This window comes from Engystomops pustulosus, chromosome 2 (genome assembly GCF_040894005.1).
Source record: "Engystomops pustulosus chromosome 2, aEngPut4.maternal, whole genome shotgun sequence".
In the NCBI taxonomy this organism is placed as follows: domain Eukaryota; kingdom Metazoa; phylum Chordata; class Amphibia; order Anura; family Leptodactylidae; genus Engystomops; species Engystomops pustulosus.
The window spans coordinates 254,156,620-254,178,643 of NC_092412.1; the positions used below are offsets into that span (position 1 = coordinate 254,156,620).

General features: G+C 40.3%; 1 protein-coding gene across 1 annotated transcript in view; it reads left to right on the forward strand.

Annotated features, from left to right (window-relative positions):
• Window positions 1-925: 925 nt before the first annotated feature.
• The window catches only part of STYXL2 (serine/threonine/tyrosine interacting like 2), a 65,335-nt gene continuing 44,236 nt past the window's right edge, over window positions 926-22,024 (forward strand). The window contains exons 1-2 of the mRNA XM_072138891.1: window positions 926-1,066; window positions 13,216-13,347. Coding sequence (XP_071994992.1) covers window positions 13,235-13,347 — 113 coding nt within the window. The 5' untranslated portion in view covers window positions 926-1,066; window positions 13,216-13,234. The remainder of the gene's footprint in view (window positions 1,067-13,215; window positions 13,348-22,024) is intronic.

Genomic DNA, 22,024 nt, shown 5'->3' on the forward strand with positions numbered 1-22,024 from the left:
CCTATGTACAAGAATATAACTACTATAATACTGCCCCCCTATGTACAAGAATATAACTACTATAATACTGCCCCCTACGTACAGGAATATAACTACTATAATACTGCCCTCTATGTTAAGGTATAAAACTACTATAATACTGCCCCCTATGTACAGGAATATAACTACTATAATACTGCCCCCTATGTACAGGAATATAACTACTATAATACTGCCCCCTATGTACAGGAATATAACTACTATAATACTGCCCTCTATGTACAAGAATATAACTACTATAATACTGCCCCCCTATGTACAAGAATATAACTACTATAATACTGCCCCCCTATGTACAAGAATATAACTACTATAATACTGCCCTGTATGTACAGGAATATAACTACTATAATACTGCCTCCTATGTACAGGAATATAACTACTATAATACTGCCCCCTATGTACAAGAATATAACTACTATAATACTGCCCCCTATGTACAGGAATATAACTACTATAATACTGCCCCCTATGTACAAGAATATAACTACTATAATACTGCCCCCTATGTACAAGAATATAACTACTATAATCCTGCCCCCTATGTACAGGAATATAACTACTATAATACTGCTCCCTATGTACAATAATATAACTACTATAATACTGCCCCCTATGTACAGGAATATAACTACTATAACACTGCCCCCTATGTACAAGAATATAACTACTATAATACTGCCCCCTATGTACAAGAATATAACTACTATAATACTGCCCCCTATGTACAGGGATATAACTACTATAATACTGCCCCCTATGTACAAGAATATAACTACTATAATACTGCCCCCTATGTACAGGGATATAACTACTATAATACTGCCTGGAGTTGTGCTGTGTATATAGTCTGTGCCCCCTCCCCCGTGGTCTCCGGTCCCTGGCATTCCTTGTGAGGACACATATCGGCAGCCAATGCCGGGCTGATACTAAATTTAGAAGCCACAGTTGGAAGTTTGGTGTGAGGGTCTCCGGGTCCTTCGTGTGTGAGTCGACACTTCTAGTCCAGGGTCTTCACAGATTGCAGGTAAGTGTTCCTGTGGTGGGGTCTGTCCATGCTGAGGAGTGGTGCCCGCCCTGTGATGGCAGCTCCTGAGGGTACATGGATTATAATGCAGTGTGATGAAGGCCCCGTCCTCCTCCTCGCTTGGCTGCTCGTAGCCCGGCCACCTGTCTCCGGCCCTCAGAGTCTTGTCACCCCCAGCTGCCCGGGTTGTCACAGTCTCCGCTCCTCAGTCCCAGACCTCGGCCGCAGTTTATATCGTCCTTATATTTGATGAGGTTGGCGCGACGCCTGCCCCATCTGATTGGAATTGGCGCCAGGTTTTGGTTTATCGCGGGGGCCCCTGAGATCTGGATAATGATACAGAATAACGCAACAATGTATCATCTTCAATGTGAGGCTTTTTTGCAAGCGTAGTCGTAGTCATGGTGACTTTTCTGCCAAAAAAAGTTACAAAGTAGCAAACAATCTGTCATCTTCTATGAGAGAAGATGTCATCACATAATTATTACACATTTGGGTATGATGCAATGCTATGACCCTGTGACATTACTATGAGCATATCTAGGGGAGATGACTGTATATTAGATCAGTGGTTGGGGCCAGCCTCGCACTGTGGCACTATGCTGCTGTAACTATGGGCGACTGCTGTGTGTATCCCGTATAAAATAGAGCGCAGTATTATACAACCGTTATTACAGTTATATCGTTTGTGTATTACGATTTCTATTGTTTTATATCTCTAAGGATAGATTTCATTTTTAATGTTCTATATAATATATTACATTAATGTATTCAGTTGTGATATTACACACAGTGATGTCACAGTACAGGGGATAATACACACAGTGATGTCACAGTACAGGGATAATACACACAGTGATGTCACAGTACAGGGATAATACACACAGTGATGTCACAGTACAGGGGATAATACACACAGTGATGTCACAGTACAGGGATAATACACACAGTGATGTCACAGTACAGGGAGAATACACACAGTGATGTCACAGTACAGGTATAATACACACAGTGATGTCACAGTACAGGGGATAATACACACAGTGATGTCACAGTACAGGGAGAATACACACAGTGATGTCACAGTACAGGTATAATACACACAGTGATGTCACAGTACAGGGAGAATACACACAGTGATGTCACAGTACAGGGATAACACACACAGTAATGTCACAGTACAGAGATAATACACACAGTGATGTCACAGTACAGGGATAATACACACAGTGATGTCACAGTACAGGGATAATACACACAGCGAGGTCACAGTACAGGGATAATACACACAGTGATGTCACAGTACAGGGATAATACACACAGTGATGTCACAGTACAGGGATAATACACACAGTGATGTCACAGTACAGGGATAATACACACAGTGATGTCACAGTACAGGGATGTCACAGTACAGGGATAATACACACAGTGATGTCACAGTACAGGGATAATACACACAGTGATGTCATAGTACAGGGGATAATGTACACAGTGATGTCACAGTACAGGGATAATACACACAGTGATGTCACAGTACAGGGATAATACACACAGTGATGTCACAGTACAGGGATAATACACACAGTGATGTCACAGTACAGAGATAATACACACAGTGATGTCACAGTACAGGGATAATACACACAGTGATGTCACAGTACAGGGATAATACACACAGTGATGTCATAGTACAGGGATAATATACGCAGTGATGTCACAGTACAGGGATAATATACGCAGTGATGTCACAGTACAGGGATAATACACACAGTGATGTCACAGTACAGGGATAATACATACAGTGATGTCACAGTACAGGGATAATACACACAGTGATGTCACAGTACAGGGAAAATACACAGTGATGTCACAGTACAGGGATAATACACACAGCGATGTCACAGTACAGAGATAATACACACAGTGATGTCACAGTACAGGGGTAATACACACAGTGATGTCACAGTACAGGGGTAATACACACAGTGATGTCACAGTACAGAGATAATATACACAGTGATGTCATAGTACAGGGATAATACACACAGTGATGTCACAGTACAGGGATAATACACAGTGATGTCACAGTACAGGGGTAAAACACAGAGTGATGTCACAGTGCAGGGATAATACACACAGTGATGTCACAGTACAGAGATAATACACACAGTGATGTCACAGTACAGGGATAATACACACAGTGATGTCACAGTACAGGGATAATACACACAGTGATGTCACAGTACAGGGATAATACACACAGTGATGTCACTGTACAGGGTATTATACACACAGTGATGTCACAGTACAGAGATAATACACACAGTGATGTCACAGTACAGGGATAATACACACAGTGATGTCACAGTACAGGGATAATACACACAGTGATGTCACAGTACAGGGATAATACACACAGCGATGTCACAGTACAGGATAATACACACAGTGATGTCACAGTACAGGGGATAATACACACAGTGATGTCACAGTACAGAGATAATACACACAGTGATGTCACAGTACAGGGATAATACACACAGCGATGTCACAGTACAGGGATAATACACACAGTGATGTCACAGTACAGGGATAATACACACAGTGATGTCACAGTACAGGGATAATACACACAGTGATGTCACTGTACAGGGTATTATACACACAGTGATGTCACAGTACAGAGATAATACACACAGTGATGTCACAGTACAGGGATAATACACACAGTGATGTCACAGTACAGGGATAATACACACAGTGATGTCACAGTACAGGGATAATACACACAGCGATGTCACAGTACAGGATAATACACACAGTGATGTCACAGTACAGGGGATAATACACACAGTGATGTCACAGTACAGAGATAATACACACAGTGATGTCACAGTACAGGGATAATACACACAGCGATGTCACAGTACAGGGATAATACACACAGTGATGTCACAGTACAGGGATAATACACACAGTGATGTCACAGTACAGGGATGATTGTGCTGTGACTTTTTGCTGCTTATCTCACCCCAGATATCTTCAGCCTCCTACAGCACATCTCCACACTGTACCCTTATAAATACCACAGTCTTACTGTATAATGACCCCTGCATAACATCTATGCCCACACTGTGCCCCCCCCCCCCCCCCCCCCCTCTGTATATAAATTTTAATAGATACTTTACACTTGAATAAATTAACTAGAACAATATAAATTGTGGGCACTAAATTAATGAATATGTGTTGAAAGTTTAAAAACATAAACCCCTTTGCTGTATATACATACATATATATATATATACAGTATATAAAGAAGTCATAATCAACAATTTAGCTATTGCCACAATCTCTCAAACTACAAAATTAAATGTTATCCCATATGGTGAAAAAAAAGTCAATCATTGCTTTTAACTACCCATAAATACATGGGGAAAAGTGATAAAAGGTTTTAAAACATAAGAAAAACTTTATACATTATGTATGTCTGTGATCGTACTGACCCAAAGAATAAAGGGGAGGTTTCATTTGGACCGTATTGGGAAAGTTGTAAAAATCAAGGGGTATATTAATCAAAAGTGTCTGAGAGCAAAATTGTTTCAGTTGCTCATATCAACCAATCAGAACTCAGCTTTCATTTTATAAAGGCCTGTAGGAAAATGAAAGCTGAGCTCTAATTGGTTGGCATGAGCAACTAGAACAAATTTGCTCTTAGACACTTCTGATAAATTTCTCCCCCAAATACAAGTAAACTATGGGGTAGATTTATCAGAAGTGCGTGGGGTACTATTTTGGTTGCTAATCAGCCAATCAGAGCTTAGGTTTCATTTTAGAAACTGCTGTGGGAAAATGAAAGCTGAGCTCTCATTGGTTGCCATGGGTAAGGCTGGTGGCACACGCGGCGCTTTGAACCCGTTTTTGGGCCGTTTTTAAGCAGTCCGTTGAAAAACGCATGCGTTTTTGACCCGCTTTAATTAAGATATTGGTAAAACCGGTCAATAACACATGCTTTTTTTTTAACAGACTGCTTAAAAACGGCCCAAAAACGGGTTCAAAGCGCCACGTGTGCCGCCAGCCTAACCAGGACAGTTCCGTATATAGAAACTTCTGATAAATCTCCTCCATAGATGCAATTTCACTGCATTTTTTAAATTTTTTTTCAGGCTTCCCAATACATTGCATGGAATATTTAATGGTGCAGTTACTTAGTACCAACCTTGTAAATGAGGAAAAGTGTGACAAATAAAAAGCGTAAAAGTTAGAGAGGGGTTAATGTTGGACCCTGGCGTTACATAAAGTACCTGAGGTGAGGAGGTGACGGCGGGCGGCAGCGCTATTAGTGCGGGAGGGGATTGTTTACCCGAGTAAATGTGGTTTCTATGAAGGCAGAGAGCGGGATCAGCAGCGGACACTGCCTGGAAACACCGCAGCCCCTAGCAACGCGCACCTAAAAATGTGCGGGTAAAAATATCCATGGCCACCCCCACCCCCCCTTCCCAAACCACTGATAGCGGCTGCCTTACTACATGGTTATATACATCCTAGAAGCTGCTCATAGAGACTGGTCATTTACCGGATCTACAAGCCGTTCACTGGCAGGATACAGACAATGGGGCTCATTTACTAAGGGTGATGTCACACGTGGTGTTTTTGGGCCGTTTTTAGTTAGTGCGTTTTAGTAAGTACGCATCCATTTTAAAAAAAAAAACTTTTGTCCGTTTTAATTGTGCAAATTTGGAAAACCGGACAAAAACGCATGCGTTTTTTTTACGATCTGAAAATACACTAACTAAAAACCCAAAACGCCCTAAGGGTCCGCGGAGGGCATTTTCATCGGGTTTCCCGTCGATTTCCGTTTTGCGCCGCATTGTTTTGCACGCGATCGGATTTTGGCGCATCGGCGCCAGCTTGCACGCGACGGGGGGGCGTGGCCGTCGGACGATCTGACGGATTCGGACAACGCGCAAGATTTAACATTTAGAATTGTGTCGCAAGACACGCACTTACAAGCACCGGAAAGAAGAAGGTGAACTCCGGCGGAACTGAGCGTAGAAGCGACGGACGCACGATCTTCATGAATCGCACCAGACTTCATCCTCGTTGGACCGTCCGAATCGGGGATCGCGACAGGACCGGGTAAGTAAATTTGCCCCATAGAAACTCTTCTATAAGATACTTCCACACTCCGCAAGGTCCACCAACACAGGATACAGGCTGCCATAGACAGCTGCGGCTACCCTGATACCCCGAAAATAAGACCTAGCGGCCGTCACTGCTGCGGCTCCCCCCACGCCGCACATACATATTAGTAGATCTTTTAGCTGCTGCAAGAAGTTGTGAATTACTGGGATAAAATCACCGGCCGTTACATCGAAAATGCGCTACAAGCAGCTACAAGAAGGGCTCATCCAAGGAAAGTGCTAAACGTAAGAGACCGGGGCTAATGATTCTAAAAAAAATGGAGTCACAAGAAATTCTGGATGAAATTCAGGGTTTGGAGAGATATGGGAATGTTAGAGAAGCTGTTGATATGATGGTATATAAATAATGTTGCTTTTTGTTCATAAACACCAGGATCGGTAAATGTACCAGAGATTGTTGTACATGGAGACAGAGGCACAAGACTTTCTGGATGGAAGTCAGATGTTTATGCTGATGTCTGTGATGGCAGGATACAGTATAGTAATACAGGCAGACCCCGGGTTATGTACAAGATAGGTTCCATACTGTAGGTCTGTTCTGAAGTTGAATTTGTATGTAAGTGGAAACTGTGGGGCTCATTTACAAAGGGCTCCGCGGCCGCACTTTCATCGGGTTTCCCGACTTTTTTCGTTTTGCGTCAAATTCCGCTGGGATTTTGGCGCACGCCATCGGATTTCGGCGCAATCGTGCGACGGAAATCAGGGGTTTGGCCGACGGAAAACCCGACGGATTCGGAAAAACCGCGGAATTTAAAAAAACGAAGGGGCAGATTTACTTACCCGGTCCGTTCGCGATCCAGCGGCGCGTTCTCTGCGCTGGATGCGGGTCCGGCCGGGATTCACTAAGGTAGTTCCTCCGCCGTCCACCAGGTGGCGCTGCTGCGCTGAAGTTCCCCGGAGGCGCGCTGGAATGCCCTGAAATTCACCGGCCTATACCTGATGAAGGTAAGTGTAATTTTCGCGACACATTTTTTTTCTTAAATGCGGCGGTTTTTCCGAATCCGTCGGGTTTTCGTTCGGCCACGCCCCCCGATTTCCGTCGCGTGCATGCCAGCGCCGATGCGCCACACTCCGATCGCGTGCGCCAAAATCCCGGGGCAATTCAGGGAGAATCGGCGCAAATCGGAAATATTCGGGTAACACGTCGGGATAACGCGAATCGGGCCCTTAGTAAATGACCCCCGAAGTGTGTTGCAAAATCAAGCACTCACATGCACCGAGAAGAACGAGGTAAACTCCGGCGGACCTCGGCGCAGCAGCAACACCTGGTGGACATCGGGCACACGACCTTAGTGAATCGGAGAACGCTCCGGTGGATCGCAACAGGACCGGGTAAGTAAATGTGCCCATGTATATTTTATAATTGTAGGTCCAGACAATATAGTTTTTTTGCCCCAGTAACAATTGGAGTTTCAAATTCTTTTGCTGTAACGGGACCAAGGATTATCCATAAAGCTTCATTACAGACACCTTACAGCTGATCATTGCAGCCTGAGACTATAGTCACATCCAGAGAGGTCACCGTGGGCAGAGGGGTCCGTCTGTAACTAGGGGTCGTCTATAAGTCGGGTGTCCTTAAGTAGGGGACTGCCTGTAAATGTACATTTTTTGTTCAATAATAAATGTGAATTCTTTTATATAGAAAAATAAAATATCCCCTCGTAATAAGACCTGATGCGTCTTAAGGAACAAAAATTAATACAAGACACTTATTTTTGTGGAAGCGCGGTAGTATAGTATAGTCATGTATTTCCCTTATACTATTATAAGGATCTACTATCCAAGTGGGGCAGCAGTATGTGCTGCAGTTTCTTGACCCATTTTCATAGTCATCACTTAAAGGGATTTGGAATTACATCTGTGGAAGGGTCTGAGTGAGAAGAGGAAGGACCCAGAATGTGACTCAATCTCTAAATGAAAAGCAGAAAACATCCCCTTATACAGAACTGTCTGTGCACCTCTTCTACCCCATGTCTGACATGTAACGGTATGGAAGAACCCAATCTGTAGACTATATTCTGCTGCTACATAACCAGGCATGACTGCTGTATCTTCAGTATTATACTGCACAAAGAAGGACCTTCCAGAATCACATGGTACTTGGGTCCTTCAGCTGTAGATGTCATGACTACATAGATTAAAGGGGTCGTCCACTTTCAGAAAATATTTGATATGGTTTGTGTAAGGAAAAGTTATACAATTTTCCAATATACTTTCTGTATAAATTCCTTACAGATTTTGAGATCTCTTTTTGCTATAGAAAGTTTCTTGTGCGATACTAACGGCTCATGACTTTTCCTTACACAAACCATATCAAATATTTGCTGAAAGTGGACGACCCCTTTTAGTGTATTACTGTTTTCTGTTCTGTTGTGACACATTTGTATGTTGTCTGGTGCTATGCTCACTCGCTAGGGCGTTGGACTGGAGCTCATAGTGTGCGAGCATGTACAAAGAGCCAATAACCAAGGTAATTATCAGCGCTCTACTCCTCAGACAAGTTATTAAACTTTGGATAAAGTTCATAAGTAGTCTACAGTCAGGAGCAGAGGAAGTTCCAGGGTACCTCCTGCTTTGAAAACCCCAAATCATGGCTCCGCAGGGGACTCAGAGCCACTCCTGTGCCCGATGTCCACAATGGCTCCTATATGAGTTCGGGTAGACAAATAGAACAGGTCACCTAGTTATGTGGTAAAGAAATATTTATCAAGCTACTCACAAAATATCCTTAAAAACACACAAAATGTCTTTGCAGACCTTAGGAACTTTGCCCAAACCAAGTTTCGCCTCTTCTAGCATCCTCTGCGGCATCAAAGGGGATTGCGCCAAAGGAAGCTGGAAGAGGCAAAACTCGCATCCGGCCAGATACATCAAGAGGCTTTAACCAGATCCATAGTTTTGCACAGGGCCGTAGTTTTACACAGGTGCGGGATGGGAACGCCCCGAGTCATCCCCCTCCACCGGCCAGTCACAAGTTTAATCGCAAATTATTGCACTGCGCAAGAATTTGCTATTAATTCACTGCTTCACCTGTGTAGAAGGAGTGATAAATCTCCTCCAATGTATCTAACCGGACTCATATCTGAGCTTTTGTGGACAATGGGCACAGGATTGGATTTACTTCTACTGAGGAGCCACTGTTTTAGGTTTCCAAAGCAGGAGAGACCCTCTACCTTCCTCTACTCCTGATTGTAGAGGGCTGGTGAGAAATCCCAATCTCTGGTAGAGTAACTAACAACTTTTAGCACTGATGCTCACCTCGGTTATAGCCAATTCCTTGGGGCTTTTAGAGTGAGCCCCTTTTAGTTGCTCCATCCATTTGGCTGACCCCAAAACTATGTCTAAAGAGCCACCCATGGAGAGGTTAAGTGGGATTCATACTGCACCAATTTACCCGCTGGTTGCCATTGTTTTCTGTGAGGGGGGGGGGGGTCATAAACCTGGCCTTGGCCAACGCAATAGAGTGCAAGAGTCTGCATGTATATGACCCTAGTGCAGGGGGAAGGAGTCACCATTACTGTAGCATAACCCAAAAAAACATCCATTCCCCCATCACACTACACGACAAAGGACCCCCAGAGCAACACAAGACATTTCAGTTATCAATCTGAATGAGGATAATGCAGGTGAGGCTTGTGTTTTTCTTCTAAAGGGTTTTTTTAATGCTTCTCTGGTGCCCCCGCATTGTCATATTCCCCCCAGCGTTGTGAAATGATGGCAGCCGCCTCCCTTACAGCCCGTTGTCTGCTTCGGCAGCAGTTATAGCAAATGGCAGTCCTGCGGTAAGCGTTACCAGGGGCCGCATTACATTGCTATTCACATTCCGCCTGCTGTGCTGTGTCGCTGACGCTTCCCTATGGGGGAGATTGAGTCCGCCGCTCGGCCCTGACAAGTATTTATGAATCCTCTCTGCCCTGTTTTCCTCTGACATTCCCTCTACGGTCGTTCGGCGAACACAGAACGAGGCGTTCGACTCAGAACAGCTTGACTTAACATCCCAGAGCTGGAGACGAGTCCCCGCAACGTGACGCTTTGAAGACTGTCCTCTCTGTCTCTTCAGCGGCTCTTCAGATGTCTCGACAAAGCGCGGCCTCTCGCTGGAGCGGCGCCGATCGCCTCTTAAAAAGCCCTGCGGCAGGAAACGCGTTGTGTCACCGCTGAATATCTCATGACTGGCTCGGGGTTGAAATAGAAGTGAACTTCAAACTAAAAAATGAAAAGCCTTGTCTGGTCTGTGTAAGAGGAGCCAACGCCAGGCGAGGGACCTGCTGCAGCTCCCAAGATTGTGGATGAAAAATAAAGAGTATGAAATGACAAAACAAAGGGAAGGAACATCGGAGCCGCAGTAATCGGCGAATTAGAGAGCTACGGACTTGTTACAAAAATGTAAATAGGAAAAAAGGTAGGGAAGGGATGATACACAGAGGTGTGAACAGGGGGGCGAATAAGAAAAAATTAAATAAAATGACTTTACTTAATGTCCCTTTAGGTGCCGACAACTCTGTGACACTGATAACTGTCATCAGAATAACTCAATGGGGCTTATTTACTAAGGGCCCGCGGGATTGCGATTCCGTCAGGTTTCGCGAATATTTCCGAGATTGGCGCCAGCATGCACGCGGCAGAAATCGGGGGGCGTGGCCGTCGGACAACCCAACGGATTCGGACAAACCGAATTTTAAAAAGAATTGTGTCGCAAGATCAAGCACTTACATGCATCAGGAAGAAGCAGGTGAACTTTGGCGGACCTCAGCGCAGAAGCGACGGATGCACTAACTCGGGCGCACGGGCTTAGTGAATCGCGGCAGTTCCGAATCCTTGTCGGACAACACACCGCGGGATCGCGGCAGGACCGGGTAAGTAAATGTGCCACAATGTGTCTGCAAGGAAATAGAATCCTAAGAATCATCAATATCATATTAATGCGCTGAATTAATAATAAATTAATAGGATCCGTCAACAGCCATCAGTATCCATCATACAACACCCCAGGCACAATAGGGCTCATTTACTAAAGCCCCTTCCACACTTGCGTTGCAGATCGCGTCAGAGTCTGATCAGGATAGATCAGTGTTTGGTCAGTGAAAAACTGACATTTTTCTTCAGAGTGCAATCAGTTTTCAGTCAGAGTTTGTTCAGTGTCTCAGTTTTTCACACGCATTTTCAATGCAATTTCAATGCGTTTTTCACGAGCAGATAATGCGTGTGAAAAGGACTCAGGACTGAGATTGATCTTTTCAATGGCAATTGATGCGTGATTTGTGCCGAATTGCCCCGGGTTTTTGGCGCACACGATCGGATTGTGCCGCATCGGCGTTGGCTTGCACGCAACAGAAATTGGGGGGCGCGGCCGTCGGACAACCAGACGGCTTCGGAAAAAACGCGGAATTTAAAAACTAATTGTGTCACAAGATCAAGCACTCACAAGCACCAGGAAGAAGAAGGTGAACTCTGGCGGACCTCCACGCAGCAGCGACTCATGCAGGAACTGGGGCGCACGATCTTAGTGAATCACGGCAGTTCCGAATCCTCATCGGACAACGCACCGCGGGATCGCGACAGGACCGGGTAAGTAAATGTGCCCCAATGTGTCTGCAAGGAAATAGAATCCTAAGAATCATCAATATCATCATAAGTATAATAATTATCAACTATCAGTATCATTAATTAGCAAAATCAGTTATAATTCTTAAAGATTTTGGCTAATTACCATAATTTTCCTCGAACCTTTAATCATTCTCAATTACCACGATCAATAATTATTATCAGAGCCCATTATCAGCATCATTAATTAACATCAATTATCAGTTACCATATCATTATCCTCGGCATCAACAATAACGATCAATTATTATCCTCAATTAAGTGAATTACTAATATGAATTATCATGTACAATTAACGTAATCAAGTTTTGTTATCAGTTATCAACAATTAGTATCCTCAATTATCATCAATTATTGTCCTCAGTCATCAAAGGGAATCACTATTAAATATCATGCCCAATTCACATAATAAAAACCCAGAAATAATAATTATTATTATTATCAATCATCATTATCAATCCACTGATTATCCTCCTCAATTATCCAAACTAATAAAAATGATCAATTGCCATTCTCAATTACTATAATTAACACTATCTATTATCAATTATCGGTACCACCTTTGATCATCGACATGAATAACCATCATCAAATATCATCCTTAATCATAATACTGATTCACCATCAATTATCGAAGCACATAATCAATAATCAGTATACCTTGTAAACAATAATCATCACTCGTTAGTATTGTCTTTGTTCATGAACAATGGCCACCCTCGATGGGAAAAATGAATTACCCCCATCAATAAATTTGCACAATCATCAAATACCATAATCAATACCTGTTTTCATCCTCAATCCTCATCAATAATCATTATCAAATATCTCTCCCAGTCATCAGTAATCATCATTATCCAAAACATCACCATACAATTATCATCATGATCCTCATTCATTTCTGATTGTTGTCAGTGTATAGAGACCTCTGATGTCTATCACAACATCTTAGGTAACAGATGGGTCTGTGGGACCCCATCAGAACTGTATGGGGGGGGGGGTCTTCACTTTCTAGCTGAGCAACATGAATGCAAAAGCAGAAAAGAATTGCAATGCCACCTATAACCACAAGATGGTGGTGTAATTCATGTGATCAATCAGAATATTCACCCACTTTCTTTATGGCACTGTTGTGAATCTGAAGCCCCTCCCTTTGCAGCTTTTCTGGGGCCATTTAACAGTATTTTACTACTAAATGTTATTCTGTGGCCCCCATCAGATGCTGTTAGACTTCCAGCAGGCAGCATGATGGGAGTTGTAGTTTTGCGGACGCTGGAGGCTGCACTGTTTATCAATATGGATACATTTCGTACACATAAACTTTCCTTTATTCCTTTTCAGGTCTCTACAGTGACCCTCCATGGCTTCCGGCCAAGACCAAGACAGTGAGCAGGTGGTCCCTGATGAAAATGAAGACGTCAATGATGTTTTGGCCGTCCAGGCCCGATACCTGCGCAGCCCTTCCCCCAGCAAGTGAGTAACCTGGACCACTGCAAAATGTAAAAATATTAGTGGGACACTTATGGGCAATGAATCTTGATGGCATGGCCCAAGGGGTATCTTGGACAAGAGATAATTCACACGTTGCAGGCTTGGAACAGTACGAGTATTACGTGTTATTATAGAGAGATTCCTATTACGCAATATTTCAATAATTTTTGTAGATCTCTGCTAGCTGTCAATGAATAGAAACACTCTTGTTTTATTCAAGAGGCTGGAGATATATTCTGACTTAAATATAAGAATGTTTATTAGAGTTTTATCCTCCTGTGATGACCTGTAACAGAGTCATAGACATATTTTTGTGCAGCAAACACCCCGAAAACCTGCCCCATCAATTATTGCCCCAAAAAGTACAATTGTTCCTCCTGTGTGCCAGTGTAGAGTCCTAGCTGCTGTGAATTGAAGCAAAACTTCTGCTGTGAAAAGCATTCTGTCTGGCTCTAGATGTAAACATGAATGTTCTTGTCCACTGACAGCAAGCAGAGATATGTCCAACTAGTTAAATCTGTTACTTCTAGCTTCTCACGACCCCCTGCAGACTGCCCACGCATCCCCTCAGCTTTAAGCAATGATATATATTGTGGATATATATTCTGTCTTTTTACGTGCTGCCACGCCGCAAAAAAAGTGTAGTTTAACTAAAAAAATCACTAGAAAAACGGAGCTGCAGACCCCAAAAACAGTGTTTGCTTTCAGAAAATGGCTTGTGACCAACCCAAAAAAAAAGTTGCTGCTTGCCAACAACCTCCTATGCCCATCTTGTACATATTGGGCAGGTATGGTTACTAAGTGGAGCTTAGCAACAGTCAACATGGCCGCCATTACAGGGTCGCTTAAAATTATTTGACCCTTAAGATAGAAATTTCTTGTTTTCATACCAGGAACTTGGATTAAGTGTACTATGTGTGGAAAATGATATGTTGGGTAAAACAGACTCGGCCGACATATGTGGAAACTAATAAACACATAAAATGGAGGCACTGGCCTCAACAGCCAATCAGATTTCAACTTCCATCTTATTAGAGCAAGTTTGATCATGTAAGCCATGATCTGATTGGTCACTCTGGGCTATACATGCAGCACATCATGTTGACCGTAGTTTTCACTATTCAAGGCTCAATGGAGGCAAATTTAACCCTGTATAAGTGATGGCTGGAAGTTGTAGTTCTACAGCAGTCATAAAACATCCCAATATGTAACACAGGATAAACAGTGCTTGAAAATGTTTTCCACAAAAGCAAAAATAACTTCGTTACAATGGAATCTATGGGGCCACTCATATGTATGCAAATGTATTCACGAATATGCAAAACGGCCGTGACTGTGTCTCAGTGGCATAGCTTTGCATGTATAATTCTTAATTTGCATATGCTAATTACAGCGGGTGTTATATAAGGGGAGACAGAGATATATTTAGGTATTTGATGGCATCTGCACAATGATTCATTAACCTCTCTGTGGTTGGAAATATGTCCTAAAAATATATAATAAACTGGAAAAAATTAAAATCTGAACCTTTTCATATTAATATGGAAACAAACCTGCCTTTAATAGTAGTTATATTCCTGTACATAGGGGGCAGTATTATAGTAATTATATTCTTGTACATAGGGGGCAGTATTATAGTAGTTATATTCTTGTACATAGGGGGCAGTATTATAGTAGTTATATTCCTGTACATAGGGGGCAGTATTATAGTAGTTATATTCCTGTACATAGGGGGCAGTATTATAGTAGTTATATTCTTGTACATAGGGGGCAGTATTATAGTAGTTATATTCCTGTACATAGGGGGCAGTATTATAGTAGTTATATTCCTGTACATAGGGGGAAGTATTATAGTAGTTATATTCTTGTACACATGGGGCAGTATTATAGTAGTTATATTCTTGTACATAGGGGGCAGTATTATAGTAGTTATATTCTTGTACATAGGGGGAAGTATTATAGTAGTTATATTCTTGTACATTGGGGGCAGTATTATAGTAGTTATATTCTTGTACATACGGGGCAGTATTATAGTAGATATATTCCTGTACATAGGGGGCAGTATTATAGTAGTTATATTCTTGTACATACGGGGCAGTATTATAGTAGATATATTCCTGTACATAGGGGGCAGTATTATTGTAGTTATATTCCTGTACATAGGGGGCAGTATTATAATAGTTATATTCTTGTACATAGGAGGCAGTATTATAGTAGTTATATTATAGTACATAGGGGCAGTATTATAGTAGTTATATTCTTGTACATAGAGGGCAGTATTATAGTTGTTATATTCCTGTACATAGGGGACAGTATTATAGTAGTTATATTCCTGTACATAGGGGGCAGTATTATAGTAGTTATATTCTTGTACATAGGGGGCAGTATTATAGTAGTTATATTCTTGTACATAGAGGGCAGTATTATAGTAGTTATATTCTTGTACATAGGGGGCAGTATTATAGTAGTTATATTCCTGTACATAGGGGACAGTATTATAGTAGTTATATTCTTGTACATAGGGGGCAGTATTATAGTAGTTATATTCCTGTACATAGGGGGCAGTATTATAGTAGTTATATTCTTGTACATAGGGGACAGTATTATAGTAGTTATATTCTTGTGCATAGGGGACAGTATTATAGTAGTTATATTCTTGTGCATAGGGGACAGTATTATAGTAGTTATATTCTTGTGCATAGGGGACAGTATTATAGTAGTTATATTCTTGTACACATGGGGCAGTATTATAGTAGTTATATTCTTGTACACATGGGGCAGTATTATAGTAGTTATATTCTTGTACATAGGGGGAAGTATTATAGTAGTTATATTCTTGTACACATGGGGCAGTATTATAGTCATTATATTCTTGTACATAGGGGGCAGTATTATAGAAGTTATATTCTTGTACATAGGGGGAAGTATTATAGTAGTTATATTCTTGTACATTGGGGGCAGTATTATAGTAGTTATATTCTTGTACATACGGGGCAGTATTATAGTAGTAATATTCCTGTACATAGGGGGCAGTATTATAGTAGTTGAATTCCTGTACATAGGGGGCAGTATTATAGTAGATATATTCCTGTACATAGGGGGCAGTATTATTGTAGTTATATTCCTGTACATAGGGGGCAGTATTATAGTAGTTATATTCTTGTACATAGGGGGCAGTATTATAGTAGTTATATTCCTGTACATAGGGGACAGTATTATAGTAGTTATATTCTTGTACATAGGGGGCAGTATTATAGTAGTTATATTCCTGTACATAGGGGGCAGTATTATAGTAGTTATATTCTTGTACATAGGGGACAGTATTATAGTAGTTATATTCTTGTGCATAGGGGACAGTATTATAGTAGTTATATTCTTGTGCATAGGGGACAGTATTATAGTAGTTATATTCTTGTACACATGGGGCAGTATTATAGTAGTTATATTCTTGTACACATGGGGCAGTATTATAGTAGTTATATTCCTGTACATAGGGGGCAGTATTATAGTAGTTATATTCTTGTACATAGGGGACAGTATTATAGTAGTTATATGCTTGTGCATAGGGGACAGTATTATAGTAGTTATATTCTTGTGCATAGGGGACAGTATTATAGTAGTTATATTCTTGTACACATGGGGCAGTATTATAGTAGTTATATTCTTGTACACATGGGGCAGTATTATAGTAGTTATATTCTTGTACATAGGGGGAAGTATTATAGTAGTTATATTCTTGTACACATGGGGCAGTATTATAGTAGTTATATTCTTGTACATAGGGGGCAGTATTATAGTAGTTATATTCTTGTAAATAGGGGGAAGTATTATAGTAGTTATATTCTTGTACATAGGGAGCAGTATTATAGTAGTTATATTCTTGTACATTGGGGGCAGTATTATAGTAGTTATATTCTTGTACATACGGGGCAGTATTATAGTAGTAATATTCCTGTACATAGGGGGCAGTATTATAGTAGTTGAATTCCTGTACATAGGGGGCAGTATTATAGTAGATATATTCCTGTACATAGGGGGCAGTATTATTGTAGTTATATTCCTGTACATAGGGGGCAGTATTATAGTAGTTATATTCTTGTACATAGGGGGCAGTATTATAGTAGTTATATTCCTGTACATAGGGGACAGTATTATAGTATTTATATTCTTGTACATAGGGGGCAGTATTATAGTAGTTATATTCCTGTACATAGGGGGCAGTATTATAGTAGTTATATTCTTGTACATAGGGGACAGTATTATAGTAGTTATATTCTTGTGCATAGGGGACAGTATTATAGTAGTTATATTCTTGTGCATAGGGGACAGTATTATAGTAGTTATATTCTTGTGCATAGGGGACAGTATTATAGTAGTTATATTCTTGTGCATAGGGGACAGTATTATAGTAGTTATATTCTTGTACACATGGGGCAGTATTATAGTAGTTATATTCTTGTACACATGGGGCAGTATTATAGTAGTTATATTCTTGTACATAGGGGGAAGTATTATAGTAGTTATATTCTTGTACACATGGGGCAGTATTATAGTAGTTATATTCTTGTACACATGGGGCAGTATTATAGTAGTTATATTCTTGTACATAGGGGGAAGTATTATAGTAGTTATATTCTTGTACACATGGGGCAGTATTATAGTAGTTATATTCTTGTACATAGGGGGCAGTATTATAGTAGTTATATTCTTGTACATAGGGGGAAGTATTATAGTAGTTATATTCTTGTACATTGGGGGCAGTATTATAGTAGTTATATTCTTGTACATACGGGGCAGTATTATAGTAGTAATATTCCTGTACATAGGGGGCAGTATTATAGTAGTTGAATTCCTGTACATAGGGGGCAGTATTATAGTAGATATATTCCTGTACATAGGGGGCAGTATTATTGTAGTTATATTCCTGTACATAGGGGGCAGTATTATAGTAGTTATATTCTTGTACATAGGAGGCAGTATTATAGTAGTTATATTCCTGTACATAGGGGGTAGTATTATTGTAGTTATATTCTTGCACATAGGGGGCAGTATTATAGTAGTTTTATTCTTGTACATAGGGGGCAGTATTATAGTAGTTATATTCTTGTACATGGGGGCAGTATTATAGTAGTTATATTCTTGTACATAGGGGGCAGTATTATAGTAGTTATAGTCCTGTACATAGGGGGCAGTATTATAGTATTTATATTCTTGTACATAGGGGGCAGTATTATAGTAGTTATATTCTTGTACATAGGGGGCAGTATTATAGTAGTTATATTCTTGTACATAGGGGGCAGTATTATAGTAGTTATATTCTTGTACATAGGGGGTAGTATTATAGTAGTTATATTCCTGTACATAGAGGGCAGTATTATAGTAGTTATATTCCTGTACATAGGGAGAAGTATTATAGTAGTTATATTCTTGTACATAGGGGGCAGTATTATAGTAGTTATATTCTTGTACATAGGTGGCAGTATTATAGTAGTTATATTCCTGTACATAGGGGGCAGTATTATAGTAGTTATATTCCTGTACATAGGGGCAGTATTATAGTAGTTATATTCTTGTACATAGGGGGCAGTATTATAGTAGTTATATTCCTGTACATAGGGGGTAGTATTATTGTAGTTATATTCTTGCACATAGGGGGCAGTATTATAGTAGTTTTATTCTTGTACATAGGGGGCAGTATTATAGTAGTTATATTCTTGTACATGGGGGCAGTATTATAGTAGTTATATTCTTGTACATAGGGGGCAGTATTATAGTAGTTATAGTCCTGTACATAGGGGGCAGTATTATAGTATTTATATTCTTGTACATAGGGGGCAGTATTATAGTAGTTATATTCTTGTACATAGGGGGCAGTATTATAGTAGTTATATTCTTGTACATAGGAGGCAGTATTATAGTAGTTATATTCTTGTACATAGGGGGTAGTATTATAGTAGTTATATTCCTGTACATAGAGGGCAGTATTATAGTAGTTATATTCCTGTACATAGGGAGAAGTATTATAGTAGTTATATTCTTGTACATAGGGGGCAGTATTATAGTAGTTATATTCTTGTACATAGGTGGCAGTATTATAGTAGTTATATTCCTGTACATAGGGAGAAGTATTATAGTAGTTATATTCTTGTACATAGGGGGCAGTATTATAGTAGTTATATTCTTGTACATAGGGGGCAGTATTATAGTAGTTATATTCTTGTACATAGGGGGCAGTATTATAGTAGTTATATTCCTGTACATAGGGAGAAGTATTATAGTAGTTATATTCTTGTACATAGGGGGCAGTATTATAGTAGTTATATTCTTGTACATAGGGGGCAGTATTATAGTAGTTATATTCTTGTACATAGGGGGCAGTATTATAGTAGTTATATTCCTGTACATAGGGGGCAGTATTATAGTAGTTATATTCTTGTACATAGGGGGCAGTATTATAGTAGTTATATTCTTGTACATAGGGGCAGTATTATAGTAGCTATATTCCTGTACATAGGGGGCAGTATTATAGTAGTTATATTCCTGTACATAGGGGGCAGTATTATAGTAGTTATATTCTTGTACATAGGGGGCAGTATTATAGTAGTTATATTCTTGTACATAGGGGGCAGTATTATAGTAGTTATATTCTTGTACATAGGGGGCAGTATTATAGTAGTTATATTCCTGTACATAGGGGGCAGTATTATAGTAGTTATATTCTTGTACATAGGGGGCAGTATTATAGTAGTTATATTCTTGTACATAGGGGCAGTATTATAGTAGCTATATTCCTGTACATAGGGGGCAGTATTATAGTAGTTATATTCCTGTACATAGGGGGCAGTATTATAGTAGTTATATTCTTGTACATAGGGGGCAGTATTATAGTAGTTATATTCTTGTACATAGGGGGTAGTATTATGGTAGTTATATTCATGTACATAGGGGGCAGTATTATGGTAGTTATATTCATGGACATAGGGGGCAGTATTATAGTATTTATATTCTTGTACATAGGGGGCAGTATTATAGTAGTTATATTCTTGTACATAGGGGGCAGTATTATAGTAGTTATATTCTTGTACATAGGAGGCAGGGTTATAGTAGTTATATTCCTGTACATAGGGGGCAGTATTATAGTAGTTATATTCATGTACATAGGGGCAGTATTATAGTAGTTATATTCTTGTACATAGGGGCAGTATTATAGTAGTTATATACTTGTACATAGGGGGCAGTATTATAGTACAGTCATCGCACAGGAGATTCCCTTTACAAATAGACATACTCAGTACCTGGGAGGGGGAGGGGTGCTCAGTAGTGTCTGGATTTTATATTAAAACCAAGACAGCTCAGTAGGGTGGAAGGAGAGATAAGGAAAATGAAAATGTATGTCGCCATCCACTCCAGGCAGAGACCTCTCACAATCGAAGTGTAATCCTGCAGTCGGGAGACTTTGTTTTTCCTTTTTCTCCCTTGTTACTTTGCAGGTTATAGTTTTTATGTTGAAGTAGAAGCTTCACCATAAAGGGATAATTTCAGGTCCACATTTCCTACCAAACCTCTGATCATTCTGTATAGAAGCCTATAGAGCTTTTGTGAAGACATACAATGACCGCTGGGATTGTTGCATAACATCATAGCACCTTACATAGTGTTAGGGGTAACATATAGCGTCTCCTTTGACTGGTAGAGGGCTGAACAGTCAGTACTAACATATTGCTGCCCAGAACCCCGTAAAACATGGATATTCTAAGCTGAAAGCAGCTCGTCATTTATATAGAATCACAGGAACCAGTGATACATTATATCTACAATATATATATTAATATATGTACATTCAATATGAATATAACAGGGAGTCAGTACAATCTGTACATCTATCCCTTAAAGGGAGAGGCAGTTAGACATATAAAACTGAGCATATGTCATCAACAGGTAGGAAAAGTAAGGCAGTACTATCTGTGCTTATATAAATAACAGGGAGAGACAAGTAGGCAGTACTATCGGTACATATACAGAGAAGCAAATGGAGAGGTACCTACAACATCAACAGGTACAAATAGTACGTACTATCTAAACCTATATCACTTATAGAAGGATGTAGTTCTATCTGTGCTTACAAATAGGACTGGGAGGTAATACTATTTGCACTAACATTATGTACAGTGGAGACAGGGAGGCAGTACTATCTGTGGTTATTTTATGCAAAGGGAGAGACAGTAATATATATTCCTCTATTATCAATATGAAGAGACAAGTAAGCAGTACTATCTGTACCTACCTCATCAAAAGGGAGAAAGAGACAGTACTATCTGTGCTTATATACCTGAAATTACTGTGGAGCAGTAACATTCTTGCTAACATTATGGGAAGAAAAATGGAGACAACGCTATTTGTGGTTATATTGTGTACAAAAAGAGACATAAAAACAACACTACCTGTGCTAAGATTATGTTCAGCAACAGACAGGTGGCAGTACTATCTGTGCTTTTTATGTGAAGTCGTATAGTCGTATATTTCCCTGTATTATTAATATCAGGAGGAAAGTAGGCAGTACTAGCTGTACTACAAGGGAGATAGAAGGAGCTGTCAAATGTGTGCTAATAGTATGTAAGGGGAGAAACAGGCAGACATCACTATTTGAGCCAAAACTGTG